We start from the raw sequence: 16,572 nt of genomic DNA on the forward strand, positions 1-16,572 counted from the left end.
TTTTTCCCTACCCACCCTCTTGTCTAGACCCCACCAGAAAGCCCAATGCAGTGTGACTTCTCACCGTTCCCCCAACACCCAGATACTAAAGCACAAAATGCCAATGTACCTTTGCTTCTGAGGCTGCCATGTTCAGCTGAGGGAAGTTGGGAAGGTGGAGAGGATCCTGGGGGCTGCAGCCTTTTCCTGGCACTGGGTCTCCTTATCTTTGCTCTCTGTGAGGTCATAAGCCATGTTCATAGTGAGCAGAAGGGGATTCTTCTTCAAGCCATGGACCCAAGAAGGGACAGCCCAAGGGGATCTTCGCCCCTCCCAACTTCTGGGAGAGCTGCTGGACCAGAGCGAGCCAAACATTCACACAGCCATGTCCAGATGCCGTCCTGGGTCCTTATGCATCTCCGAGTCCACTGTATCCGTTGGTCTCTTGGGCTCAGTCACGTGCACTTGGGTTTCCTCAACAGACAATAGATTGCTGGGGTGGGAGGGTGAGGAGGAGAGCTGGAGCCTCCCTGTGGGCCCGAGGTCCCTTTGGCCGACAATAGGGGGAGGGATTCCTAAGGGAGGGACAGGACATAGCGCCTAGATAAGACTTCTGTGGAACAATAGGAGGAATTGAAGAGGGGAGACCCACCCTCACTGCACCCCACCCCCAGGGCTTTGGGGTCATGGACTGGGGGACCAGAGGATCATGGGGAGGGGGTGCCGAAGATTCTTGCGAATGGAGGAGGGGATCGTGGCCAACAGCAGGATTCTGGAGTTAGAATCTTTGTATTTGTTTAGGAACCATAGGTACACATGAGGTGGGTGACTGATTCCTTTGCACTTAGTTTAACCACGTATGTGCTTTTGAATGCCTACTTTGTGAACAGCATTTGCTTTTTTTTTTTTTTTTTGAGATGGAGTCTCGCTCTGTCACCCAGGTTTGAATGCAGTGGCTCCATCTCAGCTCACTGCAACCTCCACCTCCTGGGTTCAAGCGATTATCCTGCCTCAGCCTCCCGAGTAGCTTGGGATTACAGGCACCTGCCATTATGCCCAGCTAATTTTTGTATCTTTTTGTAGAGACAGGGTTTCACCATGTTGGTCAGGCTGGTCTCAAACTCCTGACCTCAGGTGATCCACCTGCTTCGGCCTCACAAAATGCTGAGATTACAGACATAAGCCATTGCCCCTGGCCTGTGAAAAGCATTTGAATGTGATAAATGGTGCTTCCGTTTTTTTGGTTCCTAAGAAAAAAATTTCCTGTGGGTTCAATATTTCCCCTGAGGCCCTGAACTAGGCCCAGCCGCTCCTCACAAAGGTGTGGGTTCAGGTTCTGTCATTATCCCTGTCCAATCAATACATGTGGCTGCATTCCATGTCAGTAGGACATGAAACTGCTTCTTGGAGCCAGCTGTGCCCCATGAAGATGTGGGTCTGGGTGAAGTTCGGGATGGGTGCTGAACTTTTTGCTCTGGCTGGGAGAATGTAGTGGCTCAGGGAAGGACCCAAGAGGAACCAGCCTCTCTCTCCTCCCAAGGTGCGGATGGGGAAAGGAACCGGGAGTGAAGTGAAAAGTCTAAGGAGAGGTAAATAGCGGGTGTTGAGTGTCGGGGTGCGCTTGCCTTCGGCTTCTCTCTCTCTAATCTCTACACATTTCCACAGCCACCCCAGAGCCAGCGATCGGATCTGGCCAAGGATGTCTGCAGAAACCCCTAACATAGAGACTCTCCCTCTCCAAGCCGCGGCTCTCGCCAGACTGGAGAAGGTCCTCAAAAGAGGGTGTCCTCAGGGCCGGATTGGACCCTGCTTCGTGGGAGGCGGGACTCAGGGCTTAGCTGGCGGAGGAGTATTTAAGACGGGGCGGAGTTGGAGGTGGCCAAGGGCAAAATGAGCGGGATTCAGGGCACCAGGACCTACCCAGGCGCGGGGGACACCTCTGACCTTAAGTACCCCTTGGGAACCAGGCTCAGGGAAGCTCTCACCGAGGCTCGGTTCCATCAGCTCTTCGGGGGCGAAGAGCAGGAACCGGAGCTACCTGCAGAGCGCCGCTTTCCCCGGCTCTTCGGGCTGTGGAGGCTGCGGACTCGCGCTTGTTCCGGGACGGGGGCGTGGCGCCTGCTACAGGCTCTGCTGCCTCCGCTGCACTGGCTGCCCCATTACCGCTGGCGGGCCTGGCTGCTCGGAGATGCTGTGGCCGGAGTGACCGTGGGCATCGTGCACGTGCCCCAGGGTGAGAGGCCTTAACAGCAGTCTGTCTGGAGCACAAGCTCTAGAGGGCTTCCGGGAGGAGGCTTAGGGAGCTGGGAATCCAGGAGCAGATGGTGGGTTCCTGCCGCTGCGGGTAGGAGAGAGGGATATGAGGCCAAGTTTGGGGTAAGGACTGTGGAGCTCCATCAGATCCCCACCCCCATCTCCCCTCATCTGCACAATCCTGCAAGAAGCCTTGGACAGGTTCTGGCTCAGAGAACTGGAGAGAGGCACAACGTCTGGCCCCCAGGACTTGGCCACAGCGTTCCTGACCTTGTCTGCCCCATGATCGCCCACTGAGGCCCATTAGCCCCTCAGTTCCCTCATGAGGCATGATTTAGCATCCTTGATGCCAGCCCCTAAGAGTCTGAGAAGGGCGTTTTAGTCCTGGAGGTTGGACAAGGCCCCCTCCCCACAGCACACCTTTCCATCCACTTCTATCCCAGGCATGGCCTTTGCTCTCCTGGCCTCCGTGCCCCCGGTGTTTGGACTCTACACTTCTTTCTTCCCCGTCCTCATCTACAGCTTGCTGGGTACTGGGAGACACCTGTCCACAGGTGAGTGACCAGGAACTTCCAATGACTCTTCTTCCCTGTGGGATGAAAATGGACAGGGGCTGTTATTTCCCTTCTTCCTCATTTCCCTGTTCACCTCTCCCATCTTCACCTCCCTCCTTGCCCAGTCCTGCTAGGAAACTGACCTAGGCAAAGCTAGCTAGAGTGGGTGCAAAGAGGTGGGAGTTTACCTGAACTTTTTTCCCCTATGAAATTTGGTTAAAATGAACATCTCAGGGACTTGAAAGGGGAAGAATAGGTGCATGGTCCCCAAAAGGGGCGCGCAGTAGGCAGAGAATCTGCAGGAGGGAGTAGTTTTTGCCGGCTGGTGCAGCTCTTCGCGCCACAGTCTTGACCGGGCAGCAGCCTTCTTGGAGAGCGGAGTCTGGCAGCAGCATTTCGGCCCCAGGGCGTGGAGCCTGAGCTGTTGCCCTGCCCAGGGCTGCACAGCTGGTGATGTCTGTATTTGCCCCCCGGCTGCAGGAACTTTCGCCATACTCAGCCTCATGACAGGCTCGGCCGTTGAGCGGCTGGTGCCAGAACCCCTTGTGGGGAACCTGAGCGGAACCGAGAAGGAGCAGTTGGACGCTCAGCGGGTTGGGGTAGCCGCAGCCGTGGCCTTCGGGAGCGGGGCGCTGATGGTGAGGGAGGACCCGGGGAGGATCCCGGGGGATCCTTGCTGGGGGGCCCGGGAAATTGGGCAGGGGGAGAGGGAGGGACCAGCCTTCAGCTTGGGTTCGGGAGGGCGGAGGTGCGCGGGGTTGGTTTGCTCCTCCTCTAGTTGGTGACTGCACGTCTTTTCCGCAGCTGGGGATGTTCGTGCTGCAACTCGGCGTCCTGTCCACCTTTTTGTCCGAGCCTGTTGTCAAGGCGCTGACCAGCGGGGTCGCGCTGCACGTGCTCGTGTCCCAGCTGCCGAGCCTCTTGGGGTTGTCCCTCCCGCGCCAGATCGGCTGCTTCTCTCTCTTCAAGGTGGGGGTGGGAGAAGAAAGGAGAAGGGGCTTCTAGAGGTCCCGGGAATAGGGAAATTCGAAAAGGGAGGAAGGACGGAGGGTGGAGGGGTAGTGTGTGACAAGGGCGCAGGAAAGGAAATTGGAGCCACGTGGCTGACCGAGGGCGCTGCGGAGGTAGAAGCCCTGGTGGCACTGGAGAGAGAGGGCCTCGCTCTGGGGGGCCCGCGCCGGGGCGCATGAACCCTGGCAAGGGGCCCTCTGCTCACAGCCCCTGCCCGCAGACGCTGGCCGCCGTGCTGACTGCGCTGCCCCGGAGCAGTCCGGCCGAACTGACCATCTCGGCGCTCAGCCTGGCGCTGCTCGTGCCGGTCAAGGAATTGAACGTGAGATTCCGAGACCGGTTACCCACGCCGATCCCGGGGGAAGTCGTCATGGTGAGGACGGCTGTGCGCGCCGGTCCCCTGCCCGCACAGACCCTGCTGTCCTGTGGGAAGTGGCGGCTGCCGCCCCCTGGTGGAGTGCAGAGAGGCCACGGAACAGAGGGCCAGCTCACACTCACTTTCCCTGGCCTCCTGCAGGAGGATGCTTTGACCTTCCACAGTCCCCCTCGACACTGTCCCACCTCTCTCACGGAGCACCCCCTACACCTCTTGGAGTTCCTTCTACCATCCTACAGCGCTCCCTTGAGGTCTTGCTGGTCACAGCACCTTCTCTGACACCTGTCCTCACCAGGGTCCTTCCCTGTAATTCACAGTGCATCTTCCTCTCCACCCTCCACTGACATTTCTCTCTCTACCCCACTAAATAAACGTTCCGCGTCTCCACAGATGCCAGTATATCACTAGATATCGTCCAGCTTCCCTCTTTGGAAGGCTCAGTGGCATCTCTTCATATCCACCATCTTTGGTGGCTCCAGCGCTCTGTGGCCTCAGGCATATGTCATCCCTCTTTCCCAGCTCCACACTCCAAATCAGTTGTCAGGCCCCCATCCCAAACACATCCCTGTTCCCCAAGGTGCTGGGCTCCTGCAACCAGCTAGACCTGCATTATGGTCCTCTCTCATGGTCAGCCCCTTCTAGCTTCTGCCAGGGACCCCATCTCTTCCCATGCCTTCATTTTGCTCTCTTTCTCAGGTGCTTCTGGCCTCCGTGCTCTGCTTCACCTCTTCTCTGGACACAAGATACCATGTCCAGATAGTGGGGCTGTTGCCTGGAGGGTAAGACAGAATGAAAAGACGCCGGCTTTCTCTTCTCCCACCTCTCCCACCTAACACTTCTTCTTATCTCCACCCCCCATTTTCTTTGCTTTCCTTATCTCACTGAAGCACCCAACTCCTCCTCACCATGGATCCCTCCCTCTCCAGATTTCCCCAACCCCTCCTCCCCAACCTGGCTGAGCTGCCCAGGATTCTGGCTGACTCGCTGCCCATCGCACTGGTTACTTTTGCGGTGTCCGCCTCCCTGGCCTCCATCTATGCAGACAAGTATAGCTACACTATTGACTCCAACCAGGTGGGACTCTGACTGTGGACCCCAACCCTCTCATTTGACTTCCCACCATGCCTTTGTCTCTCCCACTTCATCTCACTGCATCCCTCCAGGAGCTCCTGGCACATGGTGCCTCCAACCTCATCTCCTCCCTCTTCTCTTGCTTTCCCAACTCGGCTACGCTGGCCACCACCAGTCTACTGGTGGATGCTGGTGGGAAAACACAGGTAAGAGGGCATCCTTGGATGAGGAGAAAGGATGGGCCATCCAGGCAGTGGTGGTGCTGGAGAAACAGGTGGAAGATGGTTAGATACCCAGGTGGCACCTATATAGAGAAGACTGGGGATCTGTGAGAAAGGGTGAGCAAGGGGATGGAATTATAGGAGAGATGGAAGACAACAATGTTCCAGTAAGACCTCTGTAGGCTCTAAGCACTGAAAAAGTTTATGGTGCCCCAGATATGGTTCAAAATAAAAACACAAAACTATAAAATAAACTTGAGATAAAATTATTTTTTTCACACAATGACATTGTCTTTTTAAAAGGAATATCACATATCAAAGTCTCCCCCTAATAATTTTGGTTTCCCTTACTTTGCTGGTGCCCTAAGCACGTGGTGAGCCTGCTTATAGGGTAACCCAACAGTGGCTTTTAAGGTGGAGGTGGGCTGCAAAACTGGGGAACTTGAACAACAGACATCTACAGGGAGACTGGTGAATAATGGGCATTTAATTAATTGGGGGGAGGGGAGGGTTAGATGTGAACGGCAGAATATTAAGAAGGGGGATGTGTGGAAGGAGATTTGGGAGAAGGGAGACTTCCGAGGAAGATAAGGCAGAGTGGGCAGGGAGACCAGCTCTCATGTGGGGGTGGGAGACTCCCTTCCTTTTTTTGCACCCATCCCTCCTTCCCTCTAGCTGGCAGGCCTCTTCTCCTGCATAGTGGTCCTGTCGGTGCTGCTGTGGCTGGGGCCCTTCTTTTACTATCTGCCCAAGGTAAGGAGCAGAGGAGGCATGAGCATGGCTGGGAGGGGTGGCTGTATTCCAGGACATCGAGGTAGTCAGCCCACCTCCTCTGCCTCAAGGCTGTCCTGGCTTGCATCAACATCTCCAGCATGCGGCAGATGTTCTTCCAGATGCAGGAACTTCCACAACTATGGCACATCAGTCGTGTGGACTTTGTGAGAAATGCCATTACCCCCAGATGACCCCCTCCCATCTTCTTAGCATCCCCAGCCTCTGCCCTGAACCAAAGCTAACTGTCCTGGTCCTAAGTTCTGCAACCCACCCACTCCCCCAACAAATGTAACTCCTAATACGCTTTACTCACAGGCAAGGGAAAGGATGGGGTTTGAACCCCTTGGACCTGAATATTTGTAACTTCCCAACTGGTGCAGGTCATTACATTTGGTGTGTGTCCCATTGAATCAACCTGTTCTTTCCCTCTGTCATGCTTTCTGCTTCTTCCTGGGTCATCTCTCCCCATCACTTGCCTTGGTAATCACTGCCCTGGATCTCTTTCCCCAGCAGTGATGGCCTGCCTTTTCTTTTGGGCAATCCACCCTTATCCCTGTCCTGCAGGCTGTGTGGATGGTCACCTGGGTGGCTGTAGTGACCCTGAATGTGGATTTGGGCCTGGCTGTGGGTGTTGTCTTCTCCATGATGACTGTGGTCTGCCGCACCCAGAGGTGGGCATAGAGATGAGTGGAGTTGAGGTCAGGGCAGGGGAGAGAATGAGGTGCTTGGGGTGACTCTCCAGCCAGGCCAGGCTAAGCTGGAAATCTGGCCCCACCTTCTTCCCTAGGGTGCAGTGCCTGGCACTTGGACAGGCTGAGGGAACAGAGCTCTACAGGCCACTCAGAGGAAGCCACAAGGTGGGTGGGCTGCAGCCAAAGAAGGAAAGGAAGATTAGCCCCAGATGTTTCTCTGACCCTCTGACCTCTTAGCTCCTCCAGGTCCCAGGGCTCTGCATCCTGAGCTATCCAACACCACTGTACTTTGGGACCCGTGGGCAGTTTCGCCGCAACCTGGAGTGGCACCTGGGGCTTGGAGAAGGAGAAAAGGTGAGGGAGCTTGGTTTAGGAGGGATGTGGATCCTCGGGGAGTGGGAGGCAGGTGGGCGTTCTGAGGGGGATCCTTGTGCTCAAGGGGTGCATGTTCATGCTGTGTCTCGGTTGTGGTGACTGCCCTTCTTTACTCATAGGAGACTTCAAAGCCAGATGGCCCAACTGTTGCAGGTAAGATGGGGTGACAAGAAGGAAGATTTGGACATGTTGCATGGTGGCACTTGGGTACTCCTGTCTTCTCCCATTCTAGTTGCTGAGCCTGTCAGGGTAGTGGTCCTAGACTTCAGTGGTGTCACCTTTGCAGATGCTGCTGGGGCCAGAGAAGTGGTGCAGGTGAGGGAGAGGGCAGGTTGAGGAGAAACCCCTTAGCATGTCACTCATACCCTCTGATCTTAACCCCTTTGCCCCATCCCTGCAGCTGGCCAGCCGATGTCGAGATGCTAGGATCCACCTCCTCCTGGCTCAGTGTAATGGTGAGATGTGTGAAGAGTGGGACCCAGTGTCTGGGCAATGACTGGACACCTGCGGGAGGGAAAAGGACCCGGTGTGGACTGAGGGTCTCAGAGCCTGACACCCTCCCCACATAGCCTCGGTGCTGGGGACACTGACTCGGGCAGGACTCCTGGACAGGGTGACCCCAGATCAGCTGTTTGTGAGTGTGCAGGATGCAGCTGCTTATGCCCTGGGGAGCCTGGTAAGGGGCAGTAGCACCAGGAGCGAGAGCCAGGAGGCACTGGGCTGCGGCAAGTGAGGCAGGGGTAAGTGGCTGGAGACTCAGGGAGAGGGGTTTGGGAAAGGGTCTGCGGAGGAAGATCAAGAAGAAAAGGGTGGGGATGGAATGAATAGTGGATTGAAGACCAACTCAGGGAGCCCAAGCTGAGCTATGGGTGAGGAACTGAAGAACTCAGATCCCTAAGCAGGTGGGGTACCCCTGAGAGGACTGCCACATTTCATCAAGGGAGAGGGTGCCTAATCTATTCCTGACATGTCTCCTCTCGTCTCCAGCTCACTGACCCAAAGATTTGCACAGTGTGGGTCTGACCTCATCATGTGGAGTGCAGAGGGCCCCGATGACATGTGTGTAATGAGGACCATGACCTTGAGCTCCCTTACCTAACGTAACTAATAAAATGAAGCTGAGAGCTTTGGAATCCATGAAGCGAGTCTAGGTGTTTGCACAGGGACTCTGGGGCTCTGTCTTTTGTGCCCACAGCATTGCAGAGACACAACTAAGAATGGCTTTCACCATGTGTTCACCGGCCCTCACCCCAGCCCCAGTGCCGCAAGTTATCTCTGTGGGGGTGGGGCTGGAGCAGGTACACAGAGTACTGGATCTGAAGATGCGGGTGAGGGGTACAGTCTTGGGATTATGTGTTGGGGAACTTCCCCACCCCCTCAGTCCCAAGAAGATGAGAGGACAGTGTTTCCACCTTAGGTTCTTAGAGTCCCCCTGGGCTCTTTGGCACTTGGAAAGTGATCCCCCCATTTCCTGCCCCATGAGAATGGGGAGGGGGAGGACTTGGCACTGGCTGTGGGAGAGGTTATGGCTCCACCAGGCCTCTGGGCACTCGAAAAAGGAGGGGTGTCACCAGGACAACCCCTATTGGGCATAAGGTTCTGAAAAGGAAGAGTGAGGAACTAGAGGCTCAGGGACTGCCAGTAGAGTGCTCACAGGGTGGGTGGGGTTTGTTGGAAATTCCTGGCAGGGACAAGGAGGCAGGCCCAGCCTGAGAGTCAGAAATCCCCTGTGGGCCATCACTGGGAGGTCATGCACTGCAGCCGGTGTTTGAAGAAGAGCAGCCGGTGTTTGGCCATCTGGCTCTCATCCAGTGATCCTGGATAACGGTACCGGGCGTAAGTCTCTGCCCCGGCATCCCTTGATGTCCAAGGCAGCTTCAATTTGGATGCATGATCCACCACGACGTCGGAGCAGGAGCCAACCCGAAGGGAACCAAGCCCATCCAAGAAGAATTCTGGGGGTGGAGGGGAGTACACAGTGAGGGATCCCAAGGGTGCAGAACGCCGACCGGTAAGGGAGAACTCTCAAATTTAGGGTGTGGAAAGTGTGTGCGCAAAGGCTTGTTTCTAAGGACCTTGAGCAAGTAAATCAACTCCCTGGGTCTCAGTTTTACTCTTGTGTAAATGGAGTCAATATACTTGTGCTTTGAAAATGGAAAAACCTACCCCCACTCCCAGAGGTTAAATAAACGCCAGATGGGTTGCACCGACTATGGTCTGAACTAGGGGAAGCGCTGGGAGTAGAGTAGGGGTGGCGGGAACAGTGACCGGGAAGCTTACGCGGGCGGGGAGGAGGGGCCCAGCGGTTGTGCTGGGAATAGAGATTTAAAGGGTATGCGGGGCTGGGAGAGGGTGGGAGCTGTCTGTCGTCCAGGTGCAGGTCTTGGTACATCATTGCAGAACTGTTCTAGGGTTCCCGGTGGCGGCTGGGCGCGGGTGCAGCCTAGGAGAGGCGGGTGCGCCAGCTCCCTGTGGGGTTCCTGCCAGGGTCGACCGGGAGGGGGCGCCACTCACCCAGATGAGCCACGCGGCTGAGGCGGGGGTCGAAGCCGACCTCGCGCACCTTGTCAGTCCGCGCCAGGAAGAAGTTAACCACGCCGTCGGTGACCACGCAGCCTGGGAAGCCGACGAGCTCGTGGTGGAAGCCGCGCCTTTGCCGGAGGCAGTTCCCGAGGCCTGGGGCACCGGGCTCCACGCTCAGCAGCTGCCGGTAAGTGGTGGCGAAGCCGGAGATCTCGCGCACTGCGCCCCCCACCTGCAGGGAGAGGGAGGCTGGCTCCAGGCAGCCGGGGATGGGGCACCCGAAGGGGGCAAGGTCTGCGCTCCGGTGCCTTCGGGGGTACCCCTGCCCCATCCTCTTCCGCTTCACCCTTGCAAGACCCAGACAGTCCCCAGGCCCCACTTCGTGGTCCTCTCTCTGTCCCAGGGCTCGCCGTTCCTGGCCGCAGCGTCCCCACTGTGGCCTTAGCCTGTTCAAGGCCCTTCTCCACCCCCACATCCTACGGCCCCTGCCCTACCAGGTCCAGGGGCGTCCGCTCCAGCACGTCCACAAGCCTCTCCAGCCGCGTCCGCGCGGTGAAGACGAAGTCGTCGTCCACCCACAGCACGTACTTGGTGGTTACTTGGGACACGGCCAGGTTCCGGCCTGCGAACCAGCCCTGGCGGAAAGGTGTGTGTGGTTGGGGAGGCTGCAGAAATAGGACATGGCCCTCTGCCACCTTTCTTTCTCTCCCCCGACCCTTCTCAGCTTGTATTCTTCTCCAGACTTTTGAGTGCTTTCGAATGGCCAGAAGCTAGGTAAAAAAAAATGCAGATCCCCCACAGAGGTTCCAAGTCAGTGGTCTCGGAATGCGTTTAATTTCTGTGTGCATTTATTTATTCATTCATCAGCTATTTTATTGAATGCCATTATGCACTAAGCACCATTCTAAGAATGCAGAGAGAATTTCCTGCTCCCAGGAAGCTTACATTCCAGGAAGCCTCATGCTTAACAGGCACCCCATGATTCTGAGGCAGGTGGTCCTCGAATCACTACCCTGGAGGCTGCAGATTGAGGGCGCACCCACTGCGGGAGTCCTCTGGCCTGCCGTTCAGCCTGCTAGCTGCACACCTTGCCGAAGGGCATGAGATAGTGTTCCACGTAGGGGCCACTAACGCGCTCTGGCTTGTCACTGTCGTCGGCGATGACCACGGTAACCGTTGGGTAGAAGCGGCGGATACTGGTGATGAGAGCCCGTAGCCGATCATAACGGAGGAAGGTCTTGGTGGCAATCGTGACTAGAGCGCTGATGTTGTACTGGGCTGAGATTGAGGGCACAGGGTTGGGTGCAGACAAGGTGAGTTGGGAGAGGGGAACAGGTAGATATCCCCTCCCAGGACTGCCCTCTCTCTACTTGCTCCCCACCAATGCTGGATCTAGTATGTCCCTGCCCCTACCAGCCTCACCTCCCTGGGGTAGAGACCCAGGTGGGTACAGCCGAGGGTTGGGTGGGTGTCTTATGCGGACGGTGAAAGCAGCCTCATGTCCCTCGGTGGAGAACCGGACTGGGAAGAAAGGACATGGCGTTTGACCCTGAAGGGTGGGGCAACATTCTGTTTTCAGCCAATCAATATTTAAGTGCCTACTCTGTGTCCCACCTTTCTAGGCCTTGGTGGAAAAAAACACAAGGTTCATACCTTCATGGAACTTACATTCTAATGGGTAGGAGAAAAACAATAAAGAAAATTTTAAGTAAAAGCTAACCTTTATTGAGCACTTACTATGTGCCAGACCTGTTAAAAAATTACCTTAAATATATGAACTCATTTTATCTTCATGATAGCCCTATTAAGTAGATTCCTACAACAGAAAAAGAAGCTGAGACACAGAAAAGTAACTTGCCACATTTACACAACTATTAAGCAACAAAACTGATAGCAACCTAGTCAGTCTGGTGCCAGACTAAGTAAATTAAAAAATTCAGATACTGGTAAGTATTGAATGGAAAATAAGACAAATAAGTAATGTAATAGTGAAGAGGAGACATTTGAGCTGAGATCTAAACGACAAGAAGGAGCCAGTCTGCAAAAATCTGGGGAAGAGCATTCCGGGCTGAGAAAACCGCAAGTGCAAAGGCCCTAAGGTCGAAGCAAACTCAGTGCAACAAACCAGCTTTGGGGAGAAGCAGGAGGGCTCTTAGGCCCCTTTTGTTGGAAGAGAAATGGGAACTCAGGAAAGTAAAGGGCTTTGTCCTCCAGTAAGGGGTGGGTTGGAAATATAGTCTTCTAACTCCTTAGACACGTCTCTTCCTGGGGCCCCCATGGTTGGCCTAAAGGGGAGACACACCCAAAGCTCGGGTTTCCCTCTGGCCTGCTCCAGCCCCAGATGAACAAAGGCCCCTTTTCTCCCTCTCTGGCCCTGCTGGTCCAGTTGAAGCACTCATTGTGTGGCAGGACAGCTCTGGCCATAGACCAGATGCCTCCCATGCCCTCTGCCATTTGCCCACTCCAGCCTTTCTGGTTCTTCTCTGTTTGCCCAGCCTGCCCCTCTCCCCACCCAGGCCTCACACCTGTGTCTGCTGTGTTGGTCTGGTAGCTTCGGCTGCTGTAAGTGACCAGTTGTAGTTGCCTGTTGAGTTGGTCCAGCCCTGGGCTGACAAGGGTGAGATCTGCCTGCCCCTCTCCAATGAGAGTCACTCCAGTCACTTCCCCTGCCACGTCCCAGGTGCCTAGGGAGGCAGTGAGGTTTACCTAGGAGGGGATTGGAGAGTGCAGGGTTAGGCCTCAGACCCACTTCTTGCCTCCCTGATTCGTCCATCCTTCCCTTAGTAGCCCTGCCTCCTTCTCAGCATTCTTGATGCCTACTTGGCCTCCTTCCCTTCCTGTTTTCTCTCACCTGGTATACCTCCTGACCAGAAGCTGCCTGAAGGCTCAGCCCTAGGAGAATGGAAGCGGGGATCAGAATCACATAGGCAGCCCTGAATTCTTTCTCATTTTCTCTCCCTGCTGTCACCACACACAATAGAGAACTTTCCACCCATTCTTCTTATTGAGGCCTCAGCAGGGCACACTGTAACATAGCCTACAGTGACTGATTTTTGAGCCCTTCCCATCAAAGCTTGCCCTATGGCCTGCCCTGCCCACCACCTAACCAATGGTTAGTCAGAAAAGAATAGATTCTTTCCCCCAAAACTCCCCAGTTACAGTCTTCTGAAATTCCTAGAGTCCCTTCCGTCCTCACCTCCCACCTCCTAAGCCCCCTTTTGAGCTTAAGTCCCTCTTTCATCAGAGGTTCCTACCTCCCATTCCAATCATCTCCCATTCTTCCCCACCCAGCCTCGGGCTCTGCCACCCTCACTGTGGCTGAGGTCATCCTCTGGGACCCTCCTCCCTACCTGGCACCAAGATGCTCCTGAGGGGCTGAACTTCCACACCTTGTAGGGGGTACTGGAGCGGGGAGTTGGCAGGGGCTATGAGCAGTTGGTCAGCTGGGGACTGGCTCCTGGCAGTGGAGGAAGGAGAGGACAGAGCAGAGTCAGGGGGAGAGGGTCTCTCCCTCCCGGCACAATCACTGCTCTCCCCCTGTGGAGTCATGCCCTTCTTTCAAGCTGGTACCTTGACAGAAAGGCCTGGAACTCCTGCTCTCTTGTGGCAGAGGCAGCGCTCAGCTCTGCAGGGTCAAAGGCCTTGGTGAGGTCAATGGCTCGGACTTGTTTCTGGAAGGGGAGGGGGAGGCCCCCCCCACTGGACTCACAACTGCAGTTGTTCCAAGCCAGCAGCCTGAAGGGAGTAGTAAGGGTCATCAGACCCAGCTACACAGCTCCATTCATCCCATAAACACTGACACAGCACCCCACACCTTGGCCCTGAAATTCTGTCCATCTAGGATCCATCCCCTTAGACGTTGCCCTTCAAATAGTACTCGGGAGGGGGACCAAGGATCGGACGACCTAGCCCCTAAATCTGGATTTTAGAGTTGTAGGACAGGGCCAATTACTAGGATTTCAGGAGCTGCCTACCCACCAACCAGCAGCCCACCTGGAGTCTCTTCTCATACCTGAATCAGGACCTCAGGGAGTCTTTCAGGGCCCTCCCTTAACTGCACAACCTCCCACGCCCATCCCCATCCTCATCCCCATGGCAAGGTTCAGGGAGAACAGATTTTCCCCAGCCCAAGCCTCAGCAGCCTCCCACTTCCACCTCCCACTTCACTCCACACAACCCGTTAGGAGAACGCAGGCATCTGAGCCCAGCAGTGGAGGAAACAAAAGCCCCCAGGCCACCCCCAGCGAGCGCCGCGCTGCGCCGCCGCGGTCGGCACTCACCTCACTACTTGCTCCTTGATCCTGACCGGGATGTGTGCGTAGCGGGGCTCAGGAGCAAGATCTGGCAGCTCGGGCCTGCGGGGGCTCTGCGGGGGCGCCCACGGCGCAAGAGGTGCCCGGAGGCCGGGCGCGTCCCGGGTGCTCGCGTACAGGAGCCCCAGCGAGGCGCAGGCGACCAGAAGGACCAGCGCGCACAGGGCCCGGCGGCCCAGCCACATCCTAGGTGGGGGTAGGGTGGGGAGTGAGAAAGGGAGGGAAGAAGGGAGGGCAAGGGATGGGGCCCTTGGCCCCCGCGTCCTCAGAGGCTCCTGCCGGCTCCCAAGAGCGCTCTCCACTCCACACATCGCGCTAAGATTTGCACTGCCAGCCGCGGTTTTCCCGGTGCCCCTCCCCTCACTTCTCAGGCCCCGGGGTCTCCCGGCCTCCTTTCTTCTCGCCCTCTCCCGCATCTCGGTTTCCTCTCACACCCGAGGCCTGGCATCTTAATGCTGAAGACATTTGGATGCCGCGGTTTCGACGCGGCCGTGCGTGAGCTTTGGAAAAGCCCCGCTCTATTAGGGCAGTGGCAGTCCCGAAGCCCGCAGCCCGCCCTGGCCGGCGCGCCCCCTACTCCTCAATCCGAGCATCACCTGGGCTGGGGTGGGCTGCGGAGGGCGGCTCCACACCTAGCCTGTCAGGAAAAAATGCAGAATCACGCCCGTGCTGGCGGGCGCCCCCGGCGGAGGTGACCCGATGAGTGGCCTCGGGAAGCGGCGCGGGGAACAGGGTGGACCGGGAAGCGCGCCTCCTCCCGCCTCCTGCTCCGCCCCTCATCCCCCCGCCTCGGGCACTGACCTGTCTAACGCTCTAAGGCAGCGGCAAAATTTCGGTCCGGGCTGTGCCAGCTTTCAGCCCCCGCCTGAGGGTCCTCATGGGGCTAGGGGCTGATCGATGGGAGAGCTGGGCGTGAGCCTGAGGGTGTGGGAGACCCTCCTGCCTCTGGAGCGCGCCCGACCCCTCCCGCCTTGGAACTCTCGGGGCTTTTGTGGAGCGCGGCTCGGTGGTGGTTCTGGGCGTTTCCTGCCCGGGGGCGGTTGGCGGGGCGCGAGGACCAAGTTAAGAATCCGTTGCACCCCAGCCCCGGGGGCAAAGCCGGGGATCCCTGGCTCCGTGTCCCACTGGCAGCGCGGGGAGGGCTCTGGCCGCCTCCCGGCTCTTCGCACCGCAGCGCCGCGCGGTTCGGCTCCGGGCTGGTTGCGGCTGCTTCGGCTCCGCGCGGGGAATGCGAGCGCCCCGGCGCCTTCTAGTGGGCGCGGAGGAAACTGCGGGGGCGAGGAGCAGACGCGGGAAGGTCCTCGCTCACAACCCCCAGCCCTTAGCCTCCAAACCCTGGCATCTCAACCGCCTGCTCCCAAGACCAGCCATTCCGTTGCCTGCTCGTTCTGAGCTTGTAGGCGAGGATGGGCAAATAAGGGCTTTGGGAGGAGGTAGGGCGGGGGCGCGCTAAAACCCACGTCAAGTTTGAATGTTAGGGTGAAGATAAAAGAAACAACCCCTGGAAAATAAACGCTCTGCCTGGCTAACAAAGACTGATGCACAGCCTCCCTCTCCCCCTCCTCCCCCGCCCTGCCCCCCTTTATTTAACAGACACTCAAGAGATACACACTGGGTAATTCAAAGGCCTATTTCCCCGAACTGCCGCTTGGTGCAACCTTGCAGGAGGAGGGGAACCCCAGAGAGGCCAGATTGGCGGTAGTTCTGCCTGGAAGTCTTAGGTCATAGACAGCTTGATACTTCACACTGCTGAGAATCAGAGTTCTGTGGCTCCATGGTTCTAATAAAAGATGCATCAAGATTCAATAGGAAAAAAGGACATAATAAGAAATATAGAACATTATGAAAATATGTGTGTGTGGTGGATTTTTGAATGAATGAATTTTATACAAATAAATGACTAAAATCAGCTGGGGGAAAAGTGGAATCTCTACCCTTCTTACACCAAAATTCCAAATCTATTAAATATTTTAATATTAAAGGTGAAATCATAAAAGTAGTGAAGAAATCATGAAAGTCAGCACAGTGGCTCATGCTTGTAATCCCAGCACTTTGGGAGGCTGAGGCGACAGGAAACCAGGAGTTCAAGACCAGCCTGGGCAACATGGTGAGACCCCTGTCTCTACAAAAAATTTAAAAATTAGCTCAGCAAGATGGCTCACACCTGTAGTCCAACTACTCAGGAGGTTGAAGTGGGAAGCTTGCTTGAGCCCCGGAAGTTGAAGCTGCAGTGAGCTGAGATGGTGCCATGGCACTGTAGCCTGGGTGACAGAGTGAGACGGTGTCTCAAAAAAAGAAATTATGGAATTTTTGTTTTGTTTATGGTCTTGGAGTAGGGAAGATAACTCTAAGCCAGATGTAAAGGGAAATATTAATAAATCTGACTATATGAAAAACGTGAGTGAAGAAATTAACATAAACTAAATTTGA

At 56.1% G+C, this 16,572-nt stretch overlaps 2 protein-coding genes across 12 annotated transcripts; one reads left to right on the plus strand and one right to left on the minus strand.

Moving 5' to 3' along the window:
* Window positions 1–1,782: 1,782 nt before the first annotated feature.
* SLC26A10 (solute carrier family 26 member 10) lies at window positions 1,783–8,443 on the plus strand. Of its 9 annotated transcripts, none has more exons than XR_013401179.1 (18): window positions 1,785–2,212; window positions 2,676–2,786; window positions 3,267–3,424; window positions 3,591–3,755; window positions 4,018–4,170; window positions 4,870–4,952; window positions 5,100–5,247; window positions 5,337–5,450; window positions 6,141–6,218; window positions 6,308–6,403; window positions 6,804–6,910; window positions 7,027–7,096; window positions 7,169–7,285; window positions 7,426–7,459; window positions 7,539–7,621; window positions 7,707–7,761; window positions 7,919–8,046; window positions 8,294–8,443. XR_013401179.1 is itself a non-coding variant. In XM_028829667.2 (18 exons), exons 1-17 carry the CDS (start codon window positions 1,870–1,872, stop codon window positions 8,037–8,039), a joined length of 2,070 nt encoding a protein of 689 aa, XP_028685500.1. In that variant the 5' UTR covers window positions 1,786–1,869; the 3' UTR covers window positions 8,040–8,046; window positions 8,294–8,443. The 9 variants fall into 9 exon arrangements, 6 of the variants coding, with proteins under 6 accessions (XP_077810766.1, XP_028685503.1, XP_077810765.1 ...); XR_013401178.1 differs by having other exon boundaries at window positions 7,935–8,046; XM_028829667.2 differs by having other exon boundaries at window positions 1,786–2,212; window positions 7,178–7,285; window positions 7,876–8,046.
* On the minus strand, window positions 5,716–15,372 carry B4GALNT1 (beta-1,4-N-acetyl-galactosaminyltransferase 1). 3 transcript variants are annotated; one of them, XM_001116271.5, is made up of 11 exons: window positions 14,944–15,372; window positions 14,110–14,328; window positions 13,400–13,564; window positions 13,180–13,286; window positions 12,681–12,721; window positions 12,355–12,535; window positions 11,252–11,350; window positions 10,917–11,107; window positions 10,324–10,464; window positions 9,821–10,061; window positions 5,716–9,261 (listed from the first exon to the last, which is right to left on the minus strand). In XM_001116271.5, exons 2-11 carry the CDS (start codon window positions 14,325–14,327, stop codon window positions 9,044–9,046), a joined length of 1,602 nt encoding a protein of 533 aa, XP_001116271.1. In that variant the 5' UTR covers window position 14,328; window positions 14,944–15,372; the 3' UTR covers window positions 5,716–9,043. The 3 variants fall into 3 exon arrangements, with proteins under 3 accessions (XP_001116271.1, XP_077810776.1, XP_001116263.2); XM_077954650.1 differs by lacking the exon at window positions 14,944–15,372 and adding an exon at window positions 14,739–14,847; XM_001116263.5 differs by lacking the exon at window positions 14,944–15,372 and having other exon boundaries at window positions 14,110–14,694.
* Between the last annotated feature and the right edge of the window lie 1,200 nt (window positions 15,373–16,572).

Source organism: Macaca mulatta, chromosome 11 (genome assembly GCF_049350105.2).
Source record: "Macaca mulatta isolate MMU2019108-1 chromosome 11, T2T-MMU8v2.0, whole genome shotgun sequence".
Lineage (NCBI taxonomy): Eukaryota > Metazoa > Chordata > Mammalia > Primates > Cercopithecidae > Macaca > Macaca mulatta.

Bases quoted from the DNA above. Each gene is read 5' to 3' on its own strand.
- SLC26A10 (XM_077954638.1), top strand. From the start codon at position 1,870: ATGAGCGGGATTCAGGGCACCAGGACCTACCCAGGCGCGGGGGACACC. The intron at 6,219-6,307 runs GTAAGGAGCAGA...CTCTGCCTCAAG, and splicing joins TCTTTTACTATCTGCCCAAG to GCTGTCCTGGCTTGCATCAA. The intron at 6,404-6,803 runs GTGAGAAATGCC...CCTGTCCTGCAG, and splicing joins ACATCAGTCGTGTGGACTTT to GCTGTGTGGATGGTCACCTG.
- B4GALNT1 (XM_001116263.5), bottom strand. From the start codon at position 14,558: ATGCGGGAGAGGGCGAGAAGAAAGGAGGCCGGGAGACCCCGGGGCCTG. The intron at 13,287-13,399 runs GTACCAGCTTGA...CTCCACTGCCAG, and splicing joins TTCCAGGCCTTTCTGTCAAG to GAGCCAGTCCCCAGCTGACC. The intron at 11,108-11,251 runs GTGAGGCTGGTA...CCTCAATCTCAG, and splicing joins TGGGTCTCTACCCCAGGGAG to CCCAGTACAACATCAGCGCT.